The sequence below is a fragment of the Poecilia formosa genome, unplaced genomic scaffold (assembly GCF_000485575.1).
Source record: "Poecilia formosa unplaced genomic scaffold, Poecilia_formosa-5.1.2 Scaffold79, whole genome shotgun sequence".
Lineage (NCBI taxonomy): Eukaryota > Metazoa > Chordata > Actinopteri > Cyprinodontiformes > Poeciliidae > Poecilia > Poecilia formosa.
In genome coordinates this window covers 1,347,648-1,365,878 of record NW_006800018.1, presented here as the reverse complement: position 1 = coordinate 1,365,878, position 18,231 = coordinate 1,347,648, and the positions used below count along the sequence as shown (strand labels likewise).

The window sequence follows — 18,231 nt, the reverse complement described above, 5'->3', positions numbered from 1 at the left end:
ATATATATATAGGTGTTTCCATTGCAGTTCTGCAAAATAAACTAATTTCGATACAGCTGAAAAAGAACCTAGCTCATTGTTTTTAGTGAAAAGCAACAGTTGCTTTGAAATTAGCATGTTTCCATTCAGCAAATTTATTTTCAAGATGTCATATTGTTCAATTATATGGTCAATGGAAACGCAGCATATCATGTAGTGAAGCTCTACGGTGTTCTGCTAAAAAGCTAATATTGGAGGCAGGTGTGCAGAAGTAGAGAGAAGTCTGAAAGTTTCAGATGGAGAGCAAGAGTTTAAGACAACTGACCTGCAGTGATAAAGAAGAGGAGATTTAAAAAAATCCAGCTCTTGGGCCGTTTTTGCGGCTTAGTCCTGGGTTCAATACCCGGTTTGGGGCCAATTGCTGCAAATCGTTTATAAACATGTTTTAATACTGTAATTCCTACTGGGGCATGCACAAATCCCCACAACCCCCAATAACTTGCAAATCAATCTCTGCAGGGCTTTGCTATTCGCTATTCTGCAAGAGAGACGGCAGTGCAACTCTGAGCTCAATTTTAAGAACCTGTGGGGACAGGCTGGAGTAAAGGGAGACATGTCCTTCAAAACAGCAGCAGGATTAGTGCCACAAAACGTCCAGACTGTTAAGACGTCCTTGAGCGAAATGATGATTTGTTTCTGATGCAAGTGAACCGCTGCGTGGCTGACCCTGACGTCCAAACCCCTGGAAGCAGTGAGGAGAAACACAAAAAAAGAAACATTTTCTGAGCATGGATCAATAAAATCGCATTATCAAAAAGCGCTAGATGTGATTTATTTCTTTGCCCTCGGTTTCTTAATCTGAATAGATGATACAGAGTGCAGGCCTGTGGCCTCCGAGGAAGAATGATACGTTAGAAAGCGCGCCAGCCAAGGTGAAGTCTGTCAGATCTATCAGCTTAATGATGGTACGTCTTTATTTCTTCATGGATTCGGTCCAAACATGTTTCTTTTGATGATGAAAGAGGAGGGAAGAGACGATTCTGCATCGCCTGTTCTGTCTCCTGTCGTATATTTTATTTTCGCCCTCCTTCTGAAACGTAAACAAGCATTTATCTCTGGAGAACGTGGCGCCGCATCTCTTGGAGCTCTTCCCCCAAAAAACACGACTTTCTTTCGCGCGGACAATAGATTGCAAGCGGCAAAACTGAAAACGTGCCTCGTAATCTCGTCTTACCCGAGCTCCTCATGAAAGTTTAAACGTATTTGACAGTATTTTATTCTGCCCGAGTGGGTTCCCATTTCTCAAAAAAGATGAATAAATGATAAGCCGACGCTATTTAAGCTTGATCGACAAGGAGGCAAAGGAAAACAGCTCGTGTCCTTTTGAACAATAGTGACATGTCAGCAAAAAGGCACCAGTAAGTAATGTAGGGTGTATTTTTGAATTTTAGATGTACATAAATGAAACAAAGAACAGGGGAGCTGTGTTATAATGACAGTTATTTGTAAAAAAAACAAGCTGGGAAAGAACAAAAGGTCCAACAAGAAGGGGCAGGACTTTAACACGTAATTTGACAGAAAAGAAAGCAATATGGTGACTCTCATGTGATGAGGAACTGATCGGCGGGCGATGTGAGCTTAAAGTCTCATCACAATGTCCTGTGGTACTGTTGTGTTAATAACAAAAGTGACGTTAAAAGCTTTTTATTACTTATTTTACATGGGCACAGCTATCCACAAACAGACACTGCTCTTGAAAAACACACCTCTTTGGGAATTAGCAAACTTTTACACATAAAGAAGTGTTTGTAAAGCTAAACTGCACACAGTAACCGCATGTAGTCATATTTTAAAATATATTAATATTCCTATTGAAAAAAAATGGTGGACGAAACAGTAAAAAAAAATAGCAAATCTGACAATATGCTCAGTTTTGAGCCATTTTAAACATCACTAATTGGAATTTATTGTGAAAACAAATCCTTCTTGTTGGAGCAATTTTATCACGATGAATGATAAATGATACCCTGTGAGGGACATAGGCAGAGAAGCCAAAGCAGAGGTAATTCATGCAACAGCCTTTATTTCACCGTCCTCTGCGCCACCGTGAGACCCCCGAGGGTCCCCCACAACAATACCATTACAGAGATGGCCGAAGCTCCTGTGTGTGGTCAGCTAATAAAGCAATTGTCTGGCCCCCGAAAAGAGGATTACTTTAATCTAGTAATGGCTGATGTCGTGCAGCCTTCAGCGGCATGGTAACAGGGTCACTTAGCATTGCTGAGAAGCCCCATTGTAAGAAACATAAAGCACCCTGGGCTATCACCCCCTACTCGCTGGCCTCTTGTTGCCCTCAGCTGACCCTCCACCCCGATCAGGCCTACTGTAGTTCACCCATCTGGAAAAGCAGGAAGACTTTTTTTTTTTTTTTTTTTAAACTCGACCTCGGGGGGAACGGACGGGATGGACAGCGGTGTCTCTTAACAATGGGCACCTGCCCTCCCCCCCCACCCAGTGGGCTTTAATAATTGACCGCTATAGTAGGACGGTGGCAGCGACCACCTCCAAGAAGTCCACTTTAACAATAAGACAATTCAAGTGAAATACTACCAGGGGGATTTCTGTTGGCCTGGGAACAACAGCATCACCGAGGCCAAAAGGAAAGCAGGCTAAATTGCTCTCATGGCACAAAAAAAAAAAAAAGAAAGTCTAGTGGTCAACAGAAATCAGCTATGAACAAAAGACCTATTGCTGCTGTTGTAACATGGTTTTCAGTTCCATACCGCAAAATATGTCTGGTTTACAAAAAGGTTTACATTTCTACAGGTTCTGGTCTTCAAACTGCCCACCTCTTGTGATGCTTTGTCAAGTCAAGTCAAGTTTATTTGGACAGCAAGTTTCAGGAACGAGGCAGTTCACAGTGCTTCACGTCGTAAAAACGTCACACAGTCATCACTCACGAAGCAATAAATGCTACATTTGGTCAACTATCATCAAAACTATCAAGCAAACACACATCATCAAGGGCAACTCTAAACAGGTGGGTTTTACGCTTTGATTTAAGGGATGTCAGTGTTTCAGCTGTTTTGCAATTTTCAGGAAGTTTGTTCCAGATTCGTGGTGCATAGAAGCTGAATGCTGGTCCTCTGCGCAAGTCTCTGCCAGCACTGTATCAGAACTTTTTGCTCATTTTTCTTTACAAAGTATCTCACAATCAATCAGAAGGAATGAAAAAAATGAATTAATGTTTTACAGTTAGGAGGAGAAAAGCCTCCAAATCAGAAAAAAAAGAGCAGAGAGACTAACGGGTGTTATAAATGCAACATTCTTTGATTCATGCAGAAAATGAGCTTTATTTTTCAGCTCTGAAGAGTTTCAAAAGATACACGTTTGGTAAGCCAGGCCGGAGGACAACTGGCACAAGATTCCAGTAAATGTAGACTTGCAGGTAGACTAGATGGCATGATATATATATATATGACTTGAGAACATCCCTGGCATGGGCTACTAAAGGAGGTGGAAAAACCCACATTATATGTGCATGTCATGAAGTCTGATGCTGAAAAAAATACATTTTAATGAGCATGTTTGTTGTATTGCTCTTGTGGTTCTACTAGGAGTCATGCAGTCCAAGTCAGATTCTGCTGCGTCTATTGAAGATATATGGTCAGAGGAGCGTTGCTTCTTTTCCTTTTTCAAAACTTGTAACAGTTGTGGGCTTGACTTGCGACCGAACAAGTCTGAGACCAGAGAGACCCCCGCCTCCATTCCAGAGCATTCTCTCTGAATTACACCGCCGTCCTTTAAAACTGCACCTGTTTAATGCCACAGAATCGCCTCCAACGGCTCCACTAAAGTTCCCACTCACACAGAGTGCTGTTATTTTTATGCATTAGCAGCACTTTCACTGCTCACTTTCTGACCTTGTCCACTTTTCCTGCAGTGCTGCGCTGCCGGGGAGGTGAAGAAGGTGAAGCGTCCCTCCGACATCAGCGTCTTTTTGTGTGGAGACAAGCCAGTTTCTCTGCGTCAGCTGATCTCCTGTCAGCTGTCTCTGTCCGCTACAACAAGTTATGACCGACAAGGCAGGTGGTCATGTGTCAAAAAAACAATAATAAAGAAATACAAACTTGTTATCATATTGGAGGCAGACGGTGAAGCGAGGAGCCAAAATACTTTCTACCTTATTTTGGTCAAGTGTGACATGCCTGATCAGAAAACCGTAGATAGGCTGAAGGTAAAATGAAAACATGGGAGGGCTTTAGCTTAGGGAGTGGAGGGAGGGGGAGGTGAAAAAATAAATAAATCAATGACTGTGTTAAATAGTGAAATTTAAGAATCACCTTAAAGGGTGAAACAGCTGCATTCGGCGAAGGAGAGAAACAGTGAAGCTATAGAGAGAGAGAGAGGGAGAAGAGCAACATTTCCAATTTTCCACCCCGATCAACAAACTTCAAAAACAGATGGATCCTGGAGCAGAAATCCATTTAGCTCCACTCGAATGACTTAAGCCCCCGTTGCGGACGTTTTTTAATTCAAAAGTGGGAGTGCATCTTTACAAGAAATGAATCTTGTGCAAATACATGGGAGCAGAAATCAATAATGATTTCACACAGTTGTTCACCCTCCTACCTACAATTTGGAGGCAGGTCAAATGTGGCAAAATCCACCTGAAATGCCTCTTTTTAGCACAAAAAAGCACTGGATAATACAACTGAACCACACCAAATGCTCACAGGTGAATGCTTTGCTCTATAAAACAAACAAACAAAAAAAAAAAGTTTAAAAGGTCAACTTCGAGTCAGAAACTGCCTTTGGAAATGTCTTGCAGCTGTTACCAGTCAGGCTGACAAACTGTGAGAAAAGTGAACAAAGATGTTCAGAGCCTAACCAAGAGCTGCCTGCTTATCAATCAGCCAGTCAGATTATTTCGGACACAAGCGATTCTGCGTCCGAAGGACAATGAGCCAGAACCTTTGTACTTTGCTTCTGCTACGCCTGTGAATCTGATGCAAAAAGCAACATCCGGAAATAACGGCGGTGGGTGAAAAAGCTGCTTCTCTTGGCCCGCTGTGGTGATTTTGCTTCAAAAAAAAACAAAACAAAAAAAAAACAATCAGAAGGTTAAATGGGAAAGACTTTTATCGTGTTCAAGTTGCACTAAAATGAGTTGGCCTGTCAGTGAAGCTGTTCGATTCCAAAATAGCATCTCGATGCTAAACATGTTGCAGCAGCACAGATATCGTCCACAGTGCAGTTCACGTTTCCAAAGAAGAATTTGTTCAAAGAAGTTCGATGAATGATCAGGGATTCCAGAGACACTTGAAAGATGAATGGGTTGAATAAACTAACAGATTAAAAACAATAAACATGTTGATGTTGAGCTTATATACCTATTAAATCAATAATCTATCTCAAACTGTTGCTCGTTTTACAATTAATTAATTGAATTAACTAGATGAAACATCTTAATCGAGTCCCACCAGTAGCTTAAAAGTTTGTCCATCATGAACCATTAAAAAAGCTGATGATCAAATTTCTGAGTTCATGTCTAAGTTCTCTAAGGAACACACAACAAGACTCCTATTTTAGTCACGCTAGCTATAACAATGTGCTAATTACTAACACGAGATGCTAAAGACAGCTGAAAACATCAACTCTGTAATAACTTTGCATTTGTTTTGCGCGTTCACAGAGGTACGACTTCTCCTCTGCTCATAACATAACGCGGTAATGAACACTCTCAGCAGGAAGGCTAAAGAAAGTAACATTCTGAACGCTATTCTTACAACCTTCCTATACCGCAGAACACAGAATGGGTTATAAATCAGTATTTGCATTTAAAGCTCTACAAAGACAAAACTCCAGCTGGTGTGCTTCTAACGCATGTACAGATGAAGAAAATCACTTGAATGATCACGGAACAAGAACTCCTAACACAACGGCGGGTATTTTAGACGGCACGTCAATAGTGGTGGTGGACTGCTGAGCACAGAGCCACTAAAAAAAGAGCTGCTGCTGGCTGTATGATGGGGTGTTCTCTGTCAGAAGTAATTAGTTCCTCCTAACAATGCTCCGAGGAGGGAAGATCCGTGGCTCCATGAAAGATGCTCATCTGTGTGTAGATTTTTAAGACAAGGCTGACGCCGGGCTCAGTGGATCTGGCTGTTTGAAAAGACGCCGCTCGCAAGCCAACAGCAAACACCTCTCAGTATAGAAAGGATGAATATAAGCTCCTTATTGATATGCGGAGACACTCTGCGTCCGTCAAGTCGATGCTAATTTGCCCCTCGGCCGCTGGGACGTCGACGAAACAAACATTTTATGATTTAATAAAAGAAAAAAAGAAAAAACAATATATTGAACCCTTTTTTTAACTCTATTATGCAAGAGCTGAAACGGCACTAAGATGCAAATTTAGCTTCATTTTTATTATCCTTTATTGAAATTTTTCCCATATGCAAGATTCATAAGCAGTAAAAAATATAAAAAAATAAAAATAATAAAAAAAGAGAGTGTCGCGTCCAGAGTCCCACCACTTTATGACTCATCCAAACAGGAAGTGGAAACTGTCCAGTGATATAAATAAGACTTAAAATGGATTTAATAAAGCCAGGAATTTGCATTCGGATCACCTGGTGAAGGATTTTAAAATTAGAACCGAAGCTTGAAGCCCGGCTGCCCGGCATTCAGCCAGCAGTGGTATAAACAAGCCGTCCAGTTTGCAGAAATAAAAGCCTACAGCTATTCCATGCACAGCTGACATTTAAATAATAATCACCATAGGCTGCTTATTGGGAAGAATAATTTGCTCCAATTACAATTCAATATGCAGCCCAAACAGCCTGACACACTGATTCTGATTGTTAAGACTTGACATTCATTTGTTCGCTGACCTTCCTGCATTTTAACAACATACTGGAACCAGTTGCTGGATGCTCCCCCCCCCCCCGTGTTGTAATAATACTCAGATTGCCTCCAATTGATTTCCATGAGCCAGTTATTGATTACGTTGGCCTCTTAGGCTTGCTGTCTGTCACGGCTGACATGAAACACCCCAGATGGATCCTGGTTCATGTTATAGGTGATGAACTAATGGATTGGTTTATTACTGTAACCTCCGTACCGAAGTGGTACATGTGGTGCCTTCGCATCTCAGCACAGCCATATTTCTTTCAATCTACTCTCACTTCTGTTGTGCCTGATCTAGGGCTGGAAAACGTATCATGATATAAGCTCTTCATATCAGTCAACAAAGATTATTAGTGATTTTTGTTTTAAATATCTAGAATACTGCCAAACTACTGACTACTCATTTGATCCATTTTATTGTTTATTCCACCTCAATCTTTTTTTTTTTTTTCAGCAGTTATGGGGCACGGTGGCAAAACGTGAAACTACTCGAGCTTACTGCATGTATTCAGCACACTGAAGGCAGGAGATTGAGATTTCACATCAAGTTGCCTACATTTCTTCTGATAAATTCCTTCAGCTTCCACAATCCAGAAGGAAACTGGCGAGCTTGATGCTGGGCACTTAGCCACGTTTCTTTTCCATCAGGGTGGAAAAGTAACGTGGCTAAGCGCGGCTAAGTAACTGAGACCCAAACTCAGGCTCTGTGAACCATTAACAGAATGGGACAAGGCATTGCTCCTGCTGCTCTGTGTGTGCTCCATGTTTCCTTTGGACGCGTCTGTCTGGATTAAATATCAAAATGTATTTTTCAATTTTACTTTATCCATCTGCAGCTGAAAATTAAAGTTTTGAGTTAATTATAACATATTTCACACTAGCAAACTACATCTTTAAGTATCCATTGGTAACGACGGCCATGTTCAGTAAATTAGAATCTGTGTTTCTCTGCCACATTTAAAATACTTTTGAAAATGATAACCTACTTTTCATTAAGCCCACATTCCTGTATTTTTTTTATTGGTCTGATGTAATTTTCTAATCTAAATATTTAAATTAACTATAAGCAGAAAAGTATCATAAAAAACAGAAATAAAGGGGTGAAAACATCAGTCTGTGTGAGATTGAATTTATGCGTTTAATCTGAGTTAATTGAGTTACTAGAATAAATTAACTTTTCAATAATATTATTATTTATTTAACATTAATCTATTGTGGATTGGACATTCATTGTTGTTTTTCTTTAAATTATTTAAACAAAACCGAGTGTGAACATACTGCAAGTCTAAGAAAATCCCAATACAGTACGCAGCTCAAGAGTGAAATATTAGCGGGTGCTATGTGCATGGCAGTGCTGCGATCAGCCACACAGGGCGATAATGGAGCATGATTGGACACGACAGTTGGACCAAGGGCCCTTCATTGTTCTCTCGATGGCCCCGTGGCCCCTGCTCCACACTGTCATTAAAGAGGGGGAGAACATTTATGCTCTTCCTCACACCACCTGTTGTTAACCTCTCTCCCTCCCAAAACTGTAACCCCTTCCCCCAACCATCTCACAGCTTTTGTCTCAGAAACCTCTTTATGAGATCAACACACACACACACACACACACACACACACACACACACACACATGGTGGTCACTAGTAACACTTGCCTTTTGTATGGTCTAATTAATTCATGGATATCCTCTGGAGGAAGGTTGGCCAGTGTGTCTGGCTCGATGACCAGCAGACGGCCGGATCACCCAGAGGGGGATGAGCCAGAAGCCCACAGCCTCACTCCAGCCATCTGATCCCCCTCCTTTCAAAATGACCACCAGTTTGCTCTGTGACGAGGCCTGGACCTGCAATCCCATTAGTGAAGCATGAACACACATCGGATCCTTTCTAAGTTATTTTCAAATATGTGCCACAACAGTTCAGACACTGTATTTTTATTTATTTTTTCCTTTATTTAACCAGGTAAACCCTGTTGAGATCCAGATCTCATTTTCAAGAGGGATCTGAAAATGTTGAGAGAAATATTGTCTAAAGAATTGAAGCGATGTTTCTCTCATTCAGCACGTGGTATCGTTATGTGACGTCCCGTTCTTCAGAAAGTAGCCCACCCCTTCATAACAAACGTCAAACAACTTATGTATGCGTTAACTCCTATAAACAAACAGTTGGTCACCCAATCTCACTTTTATTTAGTTGATTTCACTGCAAGAACGGCCATAGGGTGTATTTGTGGATTTTCACTTTCTACAAGGTAAGATTAACGTTCATATATTTTATAAATAAGCACACTTAGTAACTTTCAATCAAATATTGCATTATGGAAAAGCTAATCATTTAATCATTAGTAACCATGGAGAAAATGCCCCACCATCATGCAGCCTAACGTACGAAAAAACTGGCAAGCATTTCGATTTTTTTAAGCATTTAAATCTGCTCCAATTTAAGGGGAAAGCCAATTACAACATAGTGGTATAAATAATGTGGCGTGAATTCAAACAAAGCCTGCGATTTCATCAAATCAACAAACACGTCATGAGGGAGAAGGTTTTCTAAGCTAGCTATCTCCAACCTTTGTAAATATTGCTGTCTATGAACCCCAGCTATGTGTTTTACTTCCGTAGACAAATTAACTTGACTTGAACAAGAAAAGTCACGACTATCCTGGAAAAAATAACTTGGAAAAACAATGGCGGTTGCTCCGGTCATCCTCTCACTTTATGGCGTCTCAAAATGATTAGGTGACACAGTTGGAAAGGGTCAGTAATTATGAAGTGGAGGAATAATGAAGTATGACATTCTGCCTCCGAGAGTTGATAAAGAACATTAAAGACCAAACACAGCAGAGGCCAGGGAGGAAGTTGTGGAGAAATTTAGAGCAGGGTTAGGTTCAAACCTATACAATCCATCATCCCAAAATGGAAAGAGCACAACCTACTATATCACTGCAGTGCAGACCTACAAAAACATGGAGATCAACCTAAACCGACAGGCCAGAAAGGAGTATCACGAATAAGAAAAGTAGACAAAATCTGTTGAAAGGAGAGACATTTCCATAAATCTAACTTTTATAGGAGAGTGTTAAAAAAAACAGAAAGTCCTAAAAATACCTGTCTGGTTGGCCACAAGCCATGAAGGTGACATTGTAAAGGTGGAAGATGATTATCTGCTCACTCAGACCAAATATTGAATTTTGTGGGTCTGATGTAATACGCTACATGCGGAGAAAAATTAACACTGCACAAGACCCTGACAAAAGTGTCACCCCACTGAAACATGGCAGTTATGCTTCGGGGAGTCCTGTGAGGAACAGTTTGTGGATGACCCATTCCCTTTTCTACATGACTGCACACCAGAACACAAGCCATTAAAACAGGAAGAAGCCAGTTTAATATGGAAGAACCAGAGTGCCCTGAACCACAACGCAACAGAACCCAGTAGGGATAAATTAGAGCAGCGACTGTGAGTCAGGTCTTGTGCCAGCAAAACCTTGCTACTAAAAAAAAGAGGTCAGGACCAGGAAGGTTTGACACCCACTGGGTTGAAATGTCCGGTCTGTTATAAATCCATCACCAATCTCCAAACTGTCTTCTGTGGATGATGACTACTCGCTTCGTTTCCACTGAGCGGTAGGTCACGCTATTTTAAAACTCAAAAGCCCAACATGGCGTCATACTACAACAAATGTAAATCATTGGTATGTCTCAGTGATGTTTTTCCATCCCCCCAGTTAATGGACTATGTTGTGTGACACCACTAGCTCCACCCTAACTGGACAGTCCTGTGGACCTACACTGAAGGGGGCCCAGGAATGGTGTGGTATGGGATGCTTTTACAATGGTAACAGACGAAATTGTGTCACAAACTGCACTGACTGCTCTACCGCTCAGTGGAAATGAGGCTTCATATTATCAAACTTTAAAAAAACATCTCTAATGGGTCATGAAGCAAAGCGATACCAACTGGATGTCTGACAATAACCCAACTGATTAACAGAGTCGAGGAACCAACATGGTCAGAACAAAGTTGAACTGTCGAAGTCAAGTGGTTGTGGAGATTCATTTGCTTTTGCACAAAAACTTCGTGGTCCACAAGAGGCACGGAGCAGAGCTCCTGTGAAACCCCTCCTGCTGCAGTACACGTCACTGTGTTTTGTCATCTGTGTGGTTTACGGCAGCATAATGATCGCAGCAATCACGGCAGAGGGCAATGACTATTTCAAGGTTTTAAGAACAAGGCGACACCAGTTTTCATCACAAAACTACGGCAACGGCAACGGATTTCAGCAATTCTGCCCAACCATGAGGAGCCCTCGAGACTCAGACTTAAGAACTAATTAGTTTATGCAAATGTTTCCCTCAGTTTATGGCCATCTTCTCACAAGCAGAGCTGTTACTGCCCTTACAGTAAATGTTTATTCCACGGCAGGGCATTAAGGCGCCCATTCAGTGCGACAACCTGAAGTCATTTTCTGTCTGCTGGTTGCACAGCCACACTGACCTTACCTTGTCGGTGTAAACAGAGACTGATTGCAGGTGAGTAGATACTTAGCTGGAAGGGCACATAGCAGTGCAGCTGCATCTGGCTGTGTAGGACAGCATGCCCCGCAGAGCTCCCATCACAGCCCATATGTCTACACAACGCTACGCTTAATAACAGGGACAGAGGGCAGCTCCAGGACGGGACGCAGAGAGAGGACTATGGAGGGGGAGGGGGAAGACTCATGTAAACGTGAGTGTGTCTGTGGTCACCTTATCCATTTGATCAGATGCACCCAACCTGCTCTCCTTCCACCATAAATTCTTTCTAACTCCCTAAATCCTTCACTCAAATTCAAATCCATCAACCCTGAAATCAGTTTTTACTGCGAGGGCTTCAGCCATCGTGTGGTGTGTGTGTGTGTGTGTGTCTGTGTGTGTGGGTGGGTGGGTGTGTACATGTAAGTATTTGAGAGAGAGAGAGGGTGGCAGAATGAGAAAGGAGGATCTAGCTGTTGATAGTGATGTTCAGCTGCTTCCTTCACTCTTCAGGATTACTGTGGGTGAGAAAGTTGGACTGGACTCGGCATGCACCCATCTTCACCTGTTAATGTCTGAAATTCTTGAAAACAGCTGCGATTCTGACCCTCGGGGCCTGATTGTTCCCGTTTCTCACCTCCCCCCCCAAAAACCCTGTAAAGAACCCTGGAGGTGTGCCGGATTTCTGGGTGAACCAGCCCTTAAAGGTTTTTCCACTCAGTTAAATTGAAAACGCTTGAATCGCCCACCCAGCCCCCCTCCCCCCAACACGGTGAAATCTCCTTTTCTCCTCACATATCTGGATGAATATTTATGAACCAAAAAGTCTGCCGCTCGAGAAGCCTATGAAATGAAAACGTCAGAGAAGACGACGTTAAGCTAGCAGGAAGTGAGGCGTGTCACTCTAAATGTCACATCCTGGTGCCGCCAGGGCACTGCAGGCTATTACATCTGCTTTACTCTCTTTGCGAGCGTGAAACAAACTTTATGGAATACATAAAAGCTTAAAAATGATGACAAAGAAATTAGCAAAAGGACACAGCATTTTATCCTACTGGAAGGTGTTAGAATTGCGCAGTCATGATGGCAGCATATTGGAGTAGCTCTGTTATGTTTGCTATGTTTCTTTTTTTTTGGGGGGGGGTTGCATGTTTGGATAATTATTTCCTCCAGTTTTGGATGCTGCGCAGCTAGAAGGAATTGTCCTCTTACTTTTTAAATTTCGCACAGTTGCTATGATGCCTAGCAACAAGGCATCTTTTTAACAACAGGGAGCAGCTGATTAGCATCTCAAAGGCTCAGATAATACCTGAACTTCAACCTCAAATCCCAGAGGAGTTGAAAATGAGGCTTTACGGATGCAGAGCAAGACGACAGAACAAAGGAGAAAAGAGGTTCAAACCATCTTTTCCATTGATTATAATGGGGCAAAGGGTCATTACCCCAACTCTATCGTCTCTTTAACCGTATGGCTAGGAAGAAATTTACTTAAACGGGAGTAGCAAAAGCAAATGAGGTGGAGTATTTCATGGCTCCTATTGTTTCTACCAGAACAATTACACACTTACTCAAACTTCAGGGCCTATTCCAGTTGATTTTTTTTTTTACCAAAACATTGACATTCCAACTTCTCAGTTGAAATGAAAGACAGCATAAATTTTCTAAATGTGGGGATTCACTTTTCAGGAGGCAAAAGAGAATCTGTCACTACAACCAAGGTTTACTAAGCCAGCGAATAATGCTCAGATAAATTTAGAACAAATAATAAATAGATTTGCTGCCATTATTATTCATTACTTTTAGTCATTAAAACAACCCTGGTAGACTTTCATCAGTCACCTGGCTGAGCATAGCAGTTGCCTTGCTGGATCTGAGCAGCATATCAGGCGTATCGCCGCCTGATAACCACTTTAGGTTTTGTGCAGACTGTGTACTTGGCGCTGTACCATAAATTCCACACACACACACACACATCTGTGGGAGAAACAGTTTTGTCTGTCAACCTGTGTAACAGAATGCCATAGCCGGATCATTAAGAACAAAAGTTCGACACTCAGAAACCTTTAGCGATTCTGTCAACGTCGGTGTGAGGCAGCCGTTAACAACGCACAATATTTGGCACTGAAGGAAAAACAGAAAGTGTACTCAAAGAAACCATACGTATGGTACATTGTCAAAAATCTGGAACCAAAAAGATTTTTTTTTTATCATTTCCGGGGGTATCCACAGACTGAAAGATATCTGTCACTCATTATTAAAAGTGACTCTCAACACCTCCACTTACTCCACCACAGGTGATGTTCCTACGGAAACAGAGGAAGAGCGAAGTGAAAAGTACGTCTTTGTGCAGTTAGAGGGGGAGGTGTAGGTGATGGGCATGCTTCGCACATCCACGATATTTTTGGAAGATGAAGAATGATTCATCGACTGTTTTTCTCCGAAGGCAGGTAGAGTTGGGTTTGGGTACAACAGCAGGGTTGAAGTCTTTCAGGAAAATGGATGCCTTGTCATAAAATCATTGGCAGCAGTCTGAGGTTTCACCGATTTTTCTGCAAATACATGGAGTTAAGCAGCAAACCAGAGTTAAAAAGGGTTTGTGAACTTGCTTTAAAGATTATTGATCTGTGTTTATAATGTGTATTTCATGCCAGATTTATAAATATCAGCTGAAGATATAGATTGGGCAGCAAGACAGTTTGAATCCTGATCCCGAGTTTATTTCTGGATGGAGTTTGAATGTTCTCCTTGGGTAAATCAGGGTTCCCTCCAGGTATCCCAGCTTTCCCCACAGCCCAAAAACATGACTGTTAATTGGTTAATTGGTTTCACAAAACAAAAATGCATCTGCAGAGCTCATCATTCAAACTACTTCTCAGTCCAATGCTCCTAAGATCGTTGTTAAGATCGTTGTTAAACAGCTTAAAGGAGAAGAAGCATTATTGTGCTTACTTGCTAAAGGGTGTAGAAAAGTATTGGATGATCTTAAAGAGACAGAGGCCAATTTCAAGGCATCAGATGAAGTGGAGTCAAATTTACGTTATTTTTGATATATACAGCATTTTACCTACTTAGGCTAAGTTCACACAGCAGGGGAATGCAACCCAAAATCTGGCTTTTTGTGGTCTCTACTACCCAATTCTGATCTTTTCACCCCCCATCCAAACACTCCAAAAAAAATCTTCTAAACAACTGTTGAAAATTATAAATATGGACTTATGAAGAAATTGAAAAAGAAGTGTGTCTCATAACATATAACATAACATATTAGTGTAATTGAGATTTTACTGCTTTCGTTTTTTGCCCGTAATTTGAGTTAGAAGTGTAACTTCTTTCGTTTTTAGCTTTTGTTTAACATCCTCCAGCTCTGTTTTGTCGCTTGTTCTAACTGCAGGATGAGTCAGGTGCAAATCATCATCTGGGTTGTGTGACTGATAGGAGCAGAGCAGGGCGGGGCCACATTTGCACATTTATTGCACAATGCACTGTACTTGTTAGAGTCTAACTAATCTCTGCATCTTACTTTCTTTCCTTCCTCAACAAGGTAAATTTAACTTGCTCCTCCTCTATTTAGACTATAACAAGTAGAGAAACAACTGTATACTGTGCATTCTGGTTTGATTTTATCTCCACTGTATGCACTGTAGGGTCATTAAACATGCCACAGAAACCCAACAAGCCCACCAAGCAAATCGTTTTGGCCCAATAGTCTGGTGTAAACTCTAAAATACCTCACATCTCAATCCCACCACTCCTGGATCCGACAACGCATCCAAACAGACGTCTCTACAGAAATTACTGTTGGTGCTCCAAAAAAGATCATTACTATTAATTGTGCTTTCTTTTTATCAGGATGATCAATCCTGTCAGCTCCCATTATTGGATAACTTTACAATGGATCCCTAGACGCCAGCGTCCATTATGACCTCCATAAACGGAGAGCTGCTTTGTGACGCCTACGTTCTTCTGCTGCGCATGTGCGTCGCTTTGAGCACATAAACCCCTCACATAGATTTTAATCAGTAGCATGATCAACCACACACACACAAAAATCTGATTTCAGAAAAAAAAAAAAAGCTACAGTAACTTGACTATAACTGGAAAATACATAATATCCCACTTTTAATTAGAAATGCTCACGAGCAGCCTGGCTTTGGAGAAAAAACCCAGAGGAGTCACGCAGAGTCAGAATCTGACAGGAGTTTGTTGTATTTTAAGAAAATGGGATCTGGTGGTGGGAAGCTGCCAGCTGCCCCTCGTCCTCTCCCTGCAAGACAGTTTCCCAGCCTTCCTGTCCAGCGGCGACAACCGCTATCTCTGTCTCTTGAACTGGCTGTCATCCGTCCACATTAACAGGAGCGAGCGCGGAGGCCCGGCCGCGGCGTGACAGCAGGCCGGGCTCTGTGGAGCGGGTAGAGATAGGACGTGGTGTCAGAGGGGAGCGCGGGGGGTTCAGGGTGGAAGCTGCCAGGAGATCTGACATCAAGGTCAAGGTCTGTGTTTCAAGTTAACTGAGCCGAGTGAGGCTCATGATAAGAGAGCGTGGAGTCCTTTGAAGCGATGTCTGCTCTTCCTCACTCTCCCAGCGTGGCTAACGTTATTACCAGCGAACTCTATCTGGGATTTAAATCCCGTCTCATAACGGGAGCCTCCGGATATTTGACACCTGTTATACGAACAGCCACTCTGAGGCCTCCGACACCTTATCTCACCTACACACAAGCCTCCTTTCACACTTCACTCTTCATCCTTACTCTGGCTGATTCTCTCTACAGTTCTGCGTTTCAGGGAAGCTGTTAAAGCGTGACACGCCCCCATATGTTTGATTTTCAGTTGCAATACTTGATAATCATCCTTCACACCACTTTTGCGGCTCTCTTTCTTTCCCTGACGTAGCAGTTGAGCTCTGACGTCACTCACTCGCCACCTCCAGCGACGCGTTGCGGCTGACGGCCTCGCCCAGGTAGTTGCGCGCCACGCAGACGTAGACGCCTTCGTCCGGTTTGCTCCGCCGCCCGTGGACGATTCGCAGGAAGAAGAGCGAGCCGCTGGGCAGCAGCATGCGGTGGGAGCGAGGGTCCTCTCGATCCGTCTCCACCCGCTCGCCGTCTTTGTACCACTCCACGGTGGGCGTGGGCCGCCCCTCGGCCTTGCAGTTGAGGGTTGCCGGTTCTCCCTTGGACACAATCAAATCGGAGGGATGCTCGATGATCCGCGGAGCAGCATCCTCCAACCTGGGGCGAGATCCTGAAGGAACGGAAAGGAAGACAGAGTTAAAGCTGGCCTTATTCTTACTATGGACGATCATGTATTGTTATTTTAGAAAGCGTGAAAATAATTAGTGACAGATATTGCACAGACATCTAGAGTACCTGGTGGAAAAACTACTTGTAAAATAAAGGTTTATGTTTTTTTATAAGTAACGTGGAACCTTGTAGATCGTTAAAAGACAGATGCGTAATGTGGCAGGGCACCAACGGGCAAAAATAACACGCTCAAACGTCTTGCTTCAAAAACATCTAAATTTACACACACTACCAGTTCAGACAGATCAGTTTATGCTCACACACATCGAGGCAAAAAAACAAGAAGGCAGATTAAAATTTTGTACAGCTTTATGAAGCTGAAAACTCGCAAGCTGCAAATCACCAGTTATGAATCTTATTTTCTCAACAGATTGGAAGGTAGATGCAGGTGGAGCTGGTGTAATTTAGGTGAATTGCCCCACATTCCCTTTTTTTTCTTTTTTAACTTAGATGAGAAAAGCACAGTTATGTGGAAAGCAATAACAGCAACGTAAGCATCCTGAGGTGTAACAAATGCTGGGTAAATAAAGGAATACCATGTCACTTTTATATTTGTTTTTTTTTTTTTGGATAGTGGATGCTTGAGTGTATGCTGGATGCTTCCTCTTTTTTCGAACAATGCATTCTATTTCTTTGTCACCATATCAGTCTTACGCTGCTGTAAATTGTTACAAATCCTCATGTTTTTGGAGTATTTATAACAGAGCTGTTAACCTTAGACTTCAAAAGAAGATTCTGCAAAAGAAGGCGATGGTGAAGAACCAAAAGGACCATCTGCTGTTTGTTAACCGATGATATTTAAGTATCACATATCTGTAGGAGGGAAAATACTTTTTTTCCCCATAACTACAAACTGTGCACATCAATGTCTTAGTCAACATATAAAGTGATAAATAGTAAGTGAATTACTTTTTCTTTTGACTTTGGACAAATCTCTTGTCCGTTGGTGATGCGTTCAAGGACCAGAACCTTAATTTCGAGCTGAACGGGTACAGTCTGCAGGTCCATTCAGAGGAACTAGTTCAAAGCCTCAAACTTTGCTGACACTATCTGATAAGAAAAGCAGTCAGAATTCCTCCAACCAGCAAATCCTTTCTAAGGTTTAGGAGGATTAAGAACTCCTCTAAAGTGCTTCTTGGAGATGGGGATATAGAGAATAGTGTGATGGTGCTTTTTCAATGCAATTACCCTCACAAAGATGGGGAAGTGGGATGTTGTAACAAACGGAAATGGTCCAGAGGAGCTGCACTTGCTTAGAGATCAAATAAAGAGAACAACTGGGCTCCGGTCTGGAATTGTCTGAAATGCACTGCACACTTACATTATGCAATACAAAGCCTCTATTTTTTTTTTCTTTTTACCTTGAAACTTCACTGTATAATTTGTTGAGCTAGAAAACTTTGGAGTTGGATGCCAGTTGGAATTGTTTTTACTTTTCGGCTATATACCTATGAAAACTATTTCAATAGATCAGATTACCAATAGGTTTTGATTGTGATCAGTTTCTTGCTAACCAAAC

The 18,231-nt window shown here is 42.0% G+C and overlaps 1 protein-coding gene across 1 annotated transcript in view; it reads right to left on the bottom strand.

Annotated features, from left to right (window-relative positions):
• robo3 (roundabout, axon guidance receptor, homolog 3 (Drosophila)) overlaps positions 1 to 18,231 on the bottom strand; it is a 264,138-nt gene that overhangs the window by 60,583 nt on the left and 185,324 nt on the right. Inside the window, exon 2 of the mRNA XM_016673590.1 lies at positions 16,327 to 16,653. Within this exon, the coding sequence (XP_016529076.1) occupies positions 16,327 to 16,653 (327 nt within the window). The remainder of the gene's footprint in view (positions 1 to 16,326; positions 16,654 to 18,231) is intronic.